This window comes from Podarcis tiliguerta, assembly GCF_965153285.1.
Source record: "Podarcis tiliguerta genome assembly, chromosome: 8".
Classification (NCBI taxonomy): Eukaryota; Metazoa; Chordata; class Lepidosauria; order Squamata; family Lacertidae; genus Podarcis; species Podarcis tiliguerta.
In genome coordinates, this window is record NC_139541.1 from 41,914,402 (window position 1) to 41,926,657 (window position 12,256).

At 39.1% G+C, this 12,256-nt stretch overlaps 1 protein-coding gene across 4 annotated transcripts in view; it reads left to right on the forward strand.

The window, feature by feature from the left end:
• The first annotated feature begins 1,435 nt into the window (after positions 1-1,435).
• The window catches only part of CARMIL2 (capping protein regulator and myosin 1 linker 2), a 69,118-nt gene continuing 58,297 nt past the window's right edge, over positions 1,436-12,256 (forward strand). Inside the window, exons 1-6 of one of the 4 annotated variants that reach the window (XM_083452411.1) lie at positions 1,436-1,694; positions 2,284-2,357; positions 4,328-4,416; positions 6,311-6,361; positions 7,925-7,984; positions 10,875-10,996. In XM_083452411.1, coding sequence (XP_083308537.1) covers positions 2,318-2,357; positions 4,328-4,416; positions 6,311-6,361; positions 7,925-7,984; positions 10,875-10,996 — 362 coding nt within the window. In that variant the 5' untranslated portion in view covers positions 1,436-1,694; positions 2,284-2,317. Of the gene's footprint in view, positions 1,695-2,055; positions 2,202-2,283; positions 2,358-4,327; positions 4,417-5,622; positions 5,927-6,310; positions 6,362-6,384; positions 6,606-7,924; positions 7,985-10,874; positions 10,997-12,256 lie in introns of those variants that run through there. The other 3 variants (XM_083452410.1, XM_083452413.1, XM_083452412.1) reach the window with 3 other exon arrangements.

The following is a 12,256-nucleotide window of genomic DNA, read 5'->3' on the forward strand; positions in this document are numbered from 1 at the left end:
GGGGATGGCACACCGGCTCCCAGTTTGCTATGGCCGGAGGAATATTGCTTTCCACAATGGGGATTGGAGGAGGCTGTGCATTGCCAAAGAACAAAGGGGTGGGGAAGTAGTGAAAAAGCTTTATGGAATGGCAGGATATAGCTGAAGGGGGAGTAATGAGCAGCATAGCTGTTATACTGGACTTTGGCGTTTCCAGAGTGCTTTTCCCAGTTGCTGAAGTGCTTCTCATGCATTCTCAGAAATGTTTGTGACAATTGGTGATGTTGACCAATATCAGAGCTGAGCTATACTACTAACAACACTTTCTGGATTGTACCAATTAAGATACGTGCATTTTTAATACATCTGTTCTTAAAAAGTATGGGCTCCAGCACATAGAAAATCGGCTTATCAAGGGCTGAGGTTCTAGGTAGTACTTTTCATGAATAGCTATTAACATGGCAAAGAAAGATGTGCTGTGGACAGTCAGTCTTATCTCATAGTGGGTACATGTAAAAATTTTCTCTTGCACAAGGGTACATAAATGTTCCCACTAACTAGCTCAGTAAAGTGCGAGATGTAGCCTGCAAGTAAACATGCAAACTCCATATTTCCATAGAAAAATATACAGTAACTTGCTTGGGATGACATTAAAGTTATTGAATCATCTATTTCCTTGCTCTTTACAAAGACAAATCATTTATTGAATGCTGCATTCATAGATTAATGTGTATCTCTGAATTTGTCATTAAATGTTAATTGGGCCTGCGCAACTTGTGGTACACACGCTCACACTATGATGTAGGGTTTGATAAACCAGTTTTTGCTTCCTAGAAACTTCAAAAATGGATGGTGTAGTCTTGTGTTCAGTTTAGGAACATAAAATTTTGCTGGAGCAGACTAGCCTACTATCCCATTTCCCCAAATAGACAACCATTGGTTGTTGGTTTTATTCTATTTTAAAGCCCCTGGGTTAGCTGCCTTGGATTGTATAATAGAAGTTGGAATAGAAATATTTTAAATTTAGAAATAAACACATGCTACTGGGAAGTTCATAAGGATATGAAGGGCTCTTGCAGTTTTGATTCCCATATATTCAGTATTCAAAGGCCATTCAACCAGGAGGGCGCCATTTAGCCATCATTACTTCTAATAGTGAACTTGGGTGAGTGCCAACAGGTATGAGGCCATGGAGAAGCGGGATTATCAACTGCTTAGAGCAGGGGTAGGCAACCTAAGGCCCAGGGGCCGGATGCAGCCCAATTGCTTTCTCAATCTGGCCCGCAGATGGCCTGGGAATCAGCGTGTTTTTACGTGAGTAGAATGTGTACTTTTATTTAAAATGCATTATGGGTTATTTGTGGGGCATAGGAATTAGTTCATTCCCCCCCCCCCAAAAAAAAAATATAGTCCAGCCCACCACATGGTCTGAGGGACGGCTGAAGAAGGTTGCTGACCCCTGACTTAGAGGAAGCTAGAAATACGCTGATTTAAAATAACAGTAACCAGGGGACTAAAAACTAGCCCAACGGGTTGAGCATGCTTAGTAGAAACAACATTTAGTGTTGGAAAGGAAAAATGAGGGCCCAGGAGAGGAATGCCCTGCCTGAATTCCTTCTAATGTAAAACATCCCCAAGAAGCATGTGGCTCACTGCATATTTTGAACTCGAAAATGAGCACTACAGCTAGAAGCTGATAACACATTTTGTTGCAGGTTCAGTTAGTCATTACTATTGATCAGGGATTGGAAACCTGTTGCCCTCTATATATTATTGAATTCTCAACAACCAAGGCCAGCAGCTAGGAATAGTAAGATAGTAAATCGAACAACAACTGGAGGGCCACCGCTTTCCCTTTTGTGAAATAGATGCACTTACATATAATGAATTTGTCTAATCAGTTTGTTGGCTCACTTTTCCAACAGTAAATAGTGGCAGCCTTCAGTTTGCCCTCAGGCAATAATCTTTAGTGCTTCTTGCCCAAATAATCTTTAGTGCTTATTGCCCAAGTTCTGGAGGACTTTTCCTCAGCTGGGCCAGTTTCACACAATGCTGTTTGCTCCTTGGATACATTACAGAACAAGCAAGAGCTCACCCTGGTACTCAGTGCTGTGCTCAACTAATTTGCCTTTTTTACTTTTGCCTGCTGCCTGTTTTCTTATTCAGTATGATTTGAGGTGAGTGGGAGACAGGAAGAGGCACCCTGAGGTGAAGAGGAGGAGGTAGGAAGCACGGCAGCTGCCGCCTTGCTAGTAACCTGCTTAAACTTGACGGAAACAAGTGTTCATTCTGATGCTTTTGCAGAAGGCCAAGCTTTTGCTCGAGCAGGATCCAGAAGATGGCTGCCTCTTTCAAGGAGATTCCTGCAGAACTGCATGGTACGTAAAAGGTTTTTCTTGCAAGGAAAGGCCAATAGACCTTTATGGTCACCTTGGTTCTGGATGTCATTTTTGATAGTGGGGTGCTTTTGTGGAAAACCTGCCTCCATTTCCTCAATGTCTCTCCGTTTACAGATTAAATTCTAGGCCAGAGATTTGAGCTCGCATTCTGGCTTTGGGACTGAGATGTTAGTTTTGATAATGTTTTATGGTGGTGGAGGGAAAGGGGGAGCAACCAAACAGAGGTGCTTTAATCTCGTAATTTTCAGAAATATGACAAGCTTCAGATGCATTAGGTGTACTTGGCTAGCACCAATTTTTCTACACTCATGAGGGTTGGAGCCGCACCTTAAAAATAAAATAAGTTGGGACACCAAAAATTATAACAGAGCTGGGCCTTGTAGCCTGTCATCTAGCACTTTCCCTCCAACTGCTTTCATATATAGATGTTCAAACAGTAAGAATCCAGAAGGCCCACAAGAGCTACTGTACTTTGAAATCTCAGAGCAATCTTGCCTGAACAGAAACTCTTGTGCTGCAGTTTAATAAGCAGTAGCTGACAAGCTTCACAAGGCCTGAGAGTTTAATTAATGGCCCAGTGTATCAACTCCCTTTGACTGGCAATGGTTAGCACTGCCTTTAAAAGCAAAAATTGGATACTCTGGTTTCTCTCCAGATCATATAAATCTTTCACCTTTTAGAAACAAAAATTGCCACGAGCTACAACAGAATTACATTTTTCAGCAGTCAATGTATTTTCCTCAGGTGCCTACCTAGCCGTTGGTTAGGTTGGCCCCCACAAAAATTGTGAAGAAAGATGGAGAGAACTGGTGATTGCCAAGGTAGAAGGAGACAATGTGTGTGTGTGCGTGCCGATACAGCTCCTTGCCAAGGGCACAAGGGAGCCTATGTACGTCTCTGATTTTACTATTTAACATACACTGATGGTGACTCCAGAAAGTTTAGAAACTCCTGATAATGCAGACATGATAATACCAACTACGCAACTACGCAGTAGGTCAAACAAAAGTAGACTTCCAGCTTCTGTGGTCACCTTTCCACAAATGTTGTAGTCCAATATAAAAACTGAGGAAGTAGTGTTTTTTTAAATAAATGTATTGTCATATTATGCATTTTTGCATTAAAGGTGTATGGGTGGTTGTTTTTAATGAAAACAGATGGGCACTGATAGGATTGCAGCAGGCATGGAAGGTAAATGTAACCCTTTCCCCCCTCTGCTTCTAAGGGAAATCACTCCTTTGTAGCTGCTAATGGAAGGAAATCCCCTGCTGGCATGCTACAATGCCAACAATTATCAGCCTCACGTGGCCCTGGTGGTGCAATTTGATTCCCCCCCCCCCAATAAGGATAATACAAAAAATACTTAGGTATCTCGTATGGCCCTTTAGAGGACTCCCCCCCCCCCCCCCAGGGCAGAAAGTGAGCTATCTTATTTTAGCACAACTTTTAGCCAATCTCCAAAGCCTCTGGTCCTGGTTCTGTGCCCAGCCTCACCTTAACATTCATATTCCTTGCTATCATTTTTGGCAGCTAAGACTGCAATCCTATCTATATTCATTTATCTGGGAGTAAGCCCTATTGAACTTGGGACTGCTTCTGAGTAGACACATGCTGCTAGAATGCAAAATTTTGTGACCCAGACCCATGTACATTTATGCATTATAAAAATGTCATGTATTTTTATACTGCTTAATTACCAAAGTTTCTAAGCAGGAATTTGGCAACTTGGCTTAATTTTATTCACGCACATATTTTTTTTATTAAAAAAATACAGTCTTCTATAGACTTCCCACATTCCCATTCTGCTCGAGAAAAGTTTTATGAAAGCTCAAGCCCAGCTTAGAGATTGTGGCAAGGATCTCCTCCCCTCTTTTAGGGGCTTCTGTAAAAGAAAGAGTCTGCCACATGTCTGCAGGCCATTTATTTATCCTGTCTTGTCTCTTTTTCAGAAAGCATCACCAATTTATTAGGGACACATGACGTCATCCTGCTGGATGCTCAACTCCACATCAAATCCAAAGTTGAAAATATTGTCCTGGTATGTATTGATAGCTCAATTTTACCACTCTTGTTGGTTTGTGTATGTTTCCCAGGTCTCTACACCATGCAGTTGAATGTCATGGCCTGTAAAGATTTCCTAGGTCACATGCATCCCAACATGCTCCAGCACTTATATGGATCTTTCTTGATAAAGAGTAACTACAAATATCCATCAATACAGAAATAATGAATTAGGGTAGCATTCTGTATACCATTCTAATTACTGTAATCTGGTACTGCTGAGTACTTGCTTCTGCACCTCTGTAATATCTACTCAAGTTGTATGTTTGCAAGTTAACATTATTCTTGCATTGCAGGGGGTTGGACTACAATTCTACAATTCTATGATTACCAAGTTTGCTAATCCTAAGCATATTTACATGGATGTACATTCCACATATTTTAGTGTTACTGTAAATTATTCCTAAGTAACTAAGCTTTGCAATCAGAAGCAAAGAGACTCTTATTTTATAATGGCAAAATATTTGATTATGGGAGAAATATAGGTATAGCTGCAGTCTCATCCTTTATGAAACATGCAATTGGACTAACAAGAAAAAGAAAAGGCATAACTAAGTCTGCAGTCCTTACACACTTACCTATTTGTACTTGTGGAAGTAAGGTTCATTAAAACTCAATTGAGCATACTTCTGAGCAGAACCCATAATCTTTAGATTTCTTGCCCACCTTTCATCATAAGGGCCCTGGTTGGATTGCAACAATATGAAAATCAATTAAATATTTTAGATTCTTAAGGATTCTGCTGTTAGCTTTACAAACAGTGGAGACAACAGATACAAAAGTATAGAAATTTAATATAAGATAGGCAGTATACTGCAGAGTAGATCCTGTAATGTAGGTGCAGCCTGTTCTGACCAAAATAAAATAAAATTGAGGTTCTTTAAAGAATTGCAGTTTGTTTGTTTGTTTGTTTCCTTTCCTCCAATTAGCTCAGGCTAGCAAAAGCATATACTCACCATCACCACCCCATTTTGTTATTGGTGTGTATGCGTGTGTGTCTGTGTGTTTAAATCTACTGTATAATGTTTTATTTATTAAATTTGTATATCACCCTTAATATGATTATCACAGGGTGGTTCACAACACACACAGTTGTTATATTGTTGGAAATCACCTTGAGACTTTTGCTTTGAAATGCAGCTTATAAATAGTCTTAATAAGTCTTCACAACCTACTTTGCAAAGGACAGCCCTCTATTTGAAGGATTGCCTGATCCAAATACAGAGATGAGGAACCCTAAGAAAAGATAGCAGGTGCCTTGAAGCTGGCAATCCATAATTATGGCACCTGAGCAGCAGGCTGATCAGGAATGCAGAGAACCTGATCAGTCTTCCCCCATCATGGTGAGATGCAGGGCTTTTTTCAGCCGGAAATCGCTGGAACTCAGCTCCAGCACCTCTCAGGTAGGCTGCCATTGCCATTACAAGAGAACCAGAGTTCACGGTGAGTTCCGGCACCTCATTTTCTAGGAAAATAACACAGATGAGGTATATTGCAATTCTTATTTAAATTACAGCAAACCTTTGAAAATTTGCACCTGTACCTATAAATTAGCACATGTACATTTTATGCAATTCTGTGTGCTTGTTCTTAATCTTGATCGTGCAGTTTTAAGTGGCCACCTTCGATTCAATATTTTATTTGGGGACTGAGGCCTTAAGTTTCTCTCAGCTTTCCAAAAGTTGGCCCTCCTGGCAAAATTATGCCCTTCCCCCCATGGTTACTGATAAAAATTGCAAGAGTAAGTCCTTAAGCCCCTTGTAGACGTTGTCACCGTTTTCTCTCATAAATCCCTGTATGTGGAAATGCAGTTAGGCCTCCTCCTCCTCCTCCTCCTGATCTCTGCTCTCTGGCCTTGCCTTGCTATCCAGGTTTTGATGCCCTGGAGAGCCCTGGTGGTGCTGGCGAAACTCCCGGTCAAGGTAAGACCTGCCCTGACCATGGTTTCTCTTAGGACTTTTTTGTATTGGATCAACTTGTTCTTTGTTGCAGATTGTTTCTTCAGCTTGTAAACAACCTTGTGTGTTGTTATATAGGAAGGTGGCGTATAAATTAAATGAAATGTGTATAAATAGGAAGGTGGTGTATAAATGAAATGAAATGAACTTGAACCCCAGAGCAGGCCCTCGTGGCTCTCTTCTCAGAGCAGTTAGCCATTCTAGTCAGGTTTGCACTCCTTCCTAAAATACCACATTTTCAGTTGGTCTCTGGAGTCCCAAGAAGCCTTGGTGGCTTCATATTATTCCCCACCCCCAACAGTGTAATTCTAGCATTGTGTGGGATTTCCCCCCCCCTTTCTTTTTTACAGTAGTTTTTATATGATTTTACAAATATAAATTTATAACAATACCAACTACATATCCAAATAAAGAGATTTCTCTGAATCTCGAGACTTCCCGGCCCCCATCCTCTCCATCGGTCCTATTGTCAACATTTTAAACTGCATATTATTTTATAATCTATATTTTGTATTTGTCCATATTGTCCATAGTGTTTGTTACATTATAAGTGAGATTAAGATCCTGCTAATGTTTTTATCTGCTTACAGTGGTCTCCTAAATAAAAATTTCCCATTCTTTCTTGAAGTTTTTGTGTTCTTGGTTCCTGAGCTTTCCGGTCAGTTTTGCCATTTCACCGTAGTCTAAAGGCTTGGTTTGTGCATTGTATAGGATTTCTTTATTAGTTAGGAATTCTCCCCAAACTAAAAATCCCCTCATACTGTTACATAATATGCTATTTCATTACCACAGGAGTCCCAGGCAAACCCTAGGCACAAACTGAATGACAAACCAGTGGAATTTCTCAGGTTTTTTTTTTTTTTAAAATTATTATTCTACTGCAGTTTATGGTTCTTTTTTGAGGCTCAGCTTTCAGGTCTTTCTTGACTGAGGAAGCGGGAGGGGTACATTCTTACTTATTTATATCACAGGCCTTGTATACTGTTTAGTAATAATAATAAATCTCTAAGCTGTTTCCATAAAATATTCATGACAAAATAGCAATAAAATAAGACTTTTAAAAACAGGAGACAAAATAATATCGAAATATAGATAAAATAAAAACATTTTAAAAACAAATGTTAGGTTTGCCTAAACGAAACAGTTTTTGACAGGTACCGAAAACAGTATAACAATGCCACCTGCCTAATATCAATAGGCAGGGAGTTCCATATTAACTTTCTGGTTTAAAATGCTAAAGTATAAACTATTGTGCAACTCTCCCCTTCCGAAAACACATATTGTTTCATAGAATTGTAGAGTTGGAAGGGACCTTAACCTGCAGGAGAGCTGTGCTCACTGCTTATGCAAGACAAGATGATATGAAAGCATTTTCTGTGTTGGTAAATATCTGAAGAATAAAATTTTGTTAGTGCATCAGTTATGAAGGGCACACACATACAGGTGTACATTTTAGGTTTCCCTTTAAAATGCATTGGCTACCTGATCCCTCTGCACTTACCCACCCTTGCATGTTTCCACCTGCAGGTACAAGTTAGCTTCAGCTTCTTAGCTGTGCAGATCATCACAATAGGAGGAGATAACCGGGTGAGTGCAAGATGTATTGGGATCAAGCTGTTGTGATTCTCTCCCTGTGCCATACAGACATTAAGCTCGTTTTTCCTCCCCTCCCTATGGGGCAAGGGTCTAGTGTTTTTTGGGGGCAGATGCCAGATAAACTTTCCCCACAGTAAATGCTACAAAGCTGTCACGTGTGCACGTAGACCAAGATTTTGTATATAACTGGTCTCAAATATTTTAATCAGGTCCTTAAACCAACAAGACCATCCTTAATGTTGCCATTTCATTTCATTTCATTTCATTCCATTTTATTTACTATGTCTACTTCTGTACCTTCTGTAACAAAACTGATGTACAGAAATGAAGGTGATGTTTTCTTGGCACTGGAAATAAAATGACAGGGAAGCTTTCAGCTGCTTGATTTATGTGTGTCAGACCACTGTAAAAGGCACAGAAGTGGGACCAGTAAATTTTTTGATTGCTCTGACATTAAACAGCCAGTCTGTTGTCATTAAAATTACTCATGTCCAGCAGTTAAAGGGCAGTAGACGACATTCTCTCTTGGTAAAAAAAAAAAAAATCCCGTTTCTGATGCTTGCTGAAGAAACAAAGGGCACTCCCCAAATTGAAAAAAGAAAAAAGAGAGAATTTACACCACATTCTATTTTTGATTGGTTTAATAAAGTGTGGACAAATGCCTTAATGAGCCAACTGACCCATTATAAAAATATGGAAGAAATAAGTGTATACCATGAGTCTTCAAATGGTGGGTCAGGACTCACTCCTGGGTCATGGACTGATCTACCACCCTACAAATATATAGCAAGTAATTAAGAAATTGGTCCCTAGGTGTATGGTTGGGTTAAAGGTGTCTGAAAATATTGACTACTGCCTTAGACAGTAGACATTTGGGCAGCACTAGCAAGTAGATGTTTGTATTCTGACTATATTTTTTACATGTTTATGTATTTATTATTATTGTATTTTTGCTCTTTGTTGTAAATCACCTCAGGATTCTTTGAAGAGAAAAGTAAACTATAAATTTAATGAACCCCAAAACTTATCTATACACATTTGTTGAACACTGGATTTATCAACTACTGAAGCATTAAGTTTCAAGATAATATGCATCCATACACATTATTCTCACTTTTATTATGTATTGTTTATTTTGTGCCTAATATTTTTGTATTCAGCAGTGATTCATTCTGTGCTTGTTGCTATTGTTTGTAATGCACTTAAGTGTTAAGTACATTAACACCTTTGTGCTTCTATTAAGTCCTAGTTATATTTAATTTATTTATGTTAATAATTCATGTTATAGTCTTATCATTATATTTAATAAAACAAAAAGCAAAAAAACTAGGAACTGCAATTCAGCAGCTAAAATCCCAGTTTGGCTCCCCCTATTCACGAACCAATTTTTTCTCTTTTCTGCTAACAATTCTTGGAAATTTATTACCCCTATTTTGCACCAACTTTTGCTTTTTATGTGTTCATTATGTGTTCGTTTTCACATGTGAAATATTGGAGGCTATGGAGCAGGTCTAATTTTTCACTGCAGGGACCATAAGAACTCAAATTTAGCAGGAATATTTTCTAAACCTTTCCAATGTTTCTTACAGAGAAGATGATACATAGGCAAACATAATTATTAGATCCCAACTCTACAAACAATCAAAAAAGGAGATATTAAACTGGTTTGTTTGACGATTGATTTAGACTTTGAAATTAGCCTAGATTTGAATTGTTTGCTAGTAGTATTAGCAACCTATTAAGGTAAAGGTACCCCTGACCGTTAGGTCCAGTCACAGACGACTCTGGGGTTGCGGTGCTCATCTCACTCTATAGGCCGAGGGAGCTGGCATTTGTCCGCAGACAGCTTCTGGGTCATGTGGCTAGCATGACTAAGCTGCTTCTGGCGAACCAGAGCAGCGCACGGAAACGCCGTTTACCTTCCCGCCGGAGTGGTACCAACGAAGACAACAGTTTGGGACCTATGAAATAAGAGTTGCTTGGCACATGGTTACAGAGCCATAAGCATCATTTGGCTTACTTTGCGTCAGATTTTGCTTTCAGATTCTTTTTATACACTTTTTTCCTACATGGTATTTTGTTGTTCTGTGCTTGAGGTTCTTCTGCCTTTGTGTGTGTCTCTCTGTGAGTGTGTTTTTAAAGCACAGGTGTAGTTGTTATCAAGTGTCCTTACACCATATTCTTCCTTAAGTTCAAAGCTCCAAGTTCAAAGGACCTTGGACATTGATGAGGTCCACATCTATTTAACTTCAGCAGTGATATAACAAAAGGCACTTTCTCATAATACATCATGTAATTCTCCCTCTTTCAAAAAGTTCCCCGAGGATATAGATCATCTCAGTGGGTGGGCAGGGAATAAAATGTTTTAAAATCAACTCTTCTATGGAGTCTTCTATGGAGAAAGACACATCTGGAGCCTGGGGAGTGAAAATATTTACAAATGTTCAATATTTTAGTCATTTTGCTGGAAGATTTTTCTTTAGATAGAAAGTATGAGTTTTTTATATACCCTTTCTACTTGCTTTCCATTATTTTCTTTTATGATATTAGCATCTTCTGTGTATCTCGTCCTCTTTTCCAGAGGAGAATTTGGGTTATTACATCTCCTTTTTTGCTTGTGATAATTTCATAATACCTCCCTTCTCTAAAGAAAATTATTCATTTTAATTTAATAGTAATAGTGAGAAGAAAAAGCTCATGCATGTTGGACAAAAAAATGAGTATTAATGTTTTATTATAAATTATTTATCATTACAAATATTATTTTAGTACCCTTGTTTAAAATAATGTGTATTATGAGATAATAACTATTGTTTAAATACTGAAACTTGTAAATAGAAAATATCTCCCCTCTTATGTCTTCTCTTCTACTTAACTAAAGGTTGTCGTGGAGACAGATAAATCTTCTTTTGAATTTGAGTTCTTGTCATTGGATGATTTGGAGCATATGGTCATCCACGTAGTCACATCTCTGAAGAAGATCTTTCCAATTTCTTCACCTGGGTAAGGGGGTTATGTAGTTTACCAAAGCCCAAGATTGTACATATATTGGAGACTTTTGAACAGGTGGGGGAACCTGTGGCCCTGTATATATTGTTGGACTAACATTTTCACCATCTCTGACCATTAACTATGTTGGCTGGAGCTGATGGAAGTTAGAGCCGAACAAAATCTGGTTGGACACAGGTTCCCCAGCCTACATTAGAAGATATGGGCTGAATGCTGGTGACCAAGGCCAAACTAGTTAGATGGGTTTGGAGTTTTTATTATTATATAGCACATTAGCATGCTCAAATCAGGTACATTACCTTAAATAAAAGATACAACAGGGCTAGCCACCATGGTACTGTCCAGATATTTTGGACTACAGCTTCCATCATCCTTGGCTATTCTGGCTGGGTTTGATGGGAATTGTAGTACACAACATCTGGAGGGTGTCACATTGGTTATCCCTGCCTCACAACAACCCTTTAAATCAGGGCAGTGTTATTATGCTTCACATTGCAGGTATGAAGATGTGGGGTGAAACAGTAGAGAATTTAAGAGATAGTGGTATGCCTGAGGCTTTCCTATAGACTCATTACGTGATTTGAACAAGTGACTTATTGGTTAACAGTTCAGTCTTATATCCACTATCCTATACTAGCATCTGTTTCCCAAAAGCATCTTGTCTGAAGCATCTGTTACGCTTGAAAGGGATAGTGGATGCTCACTGACACAGCCCATTAGGGAAAGGGACCATAGCTTTATGATAAAACACATTTTTAGCTCATGTTTCATACCCAGATAATGCAAGAAGTGATAATGCAGTGGGCAGCCAACACTTCTTGGGCTTCGTATTTTGTAAAGACTCAAGCCGATAACAGTTCTAATGAGAGGACAATAAAGTACTTGGTTGTGGATAACTACACAACATTGATATATCTAGCTTAGTATTATCACCACTGAGAGGCAGTGGCTCTCCAGATAATAAGCTTTGAGTCTTTCTTGGCCCTGGCTGCAAATACCAGGGGTTGAACCTGGGACTGGTTGCAGACAAAGCTTGTGCTCTACCATCTTCATCTTACAAAGCCATGGCAGACTCCAGTTAATGTATAAGGGGTGGGCAGGAATGGAGCACAGATGATATTTTGTTGAAACCAAATAGAAGCCTACAATACATTCTTATTTCTGAGAAGGTACAATGGTCACATATGCAAGCAGTACTTGGAAACTGATTTACTGAGACTGTGCCAGAGCAATATTGTAAGAATGACAGGGTGT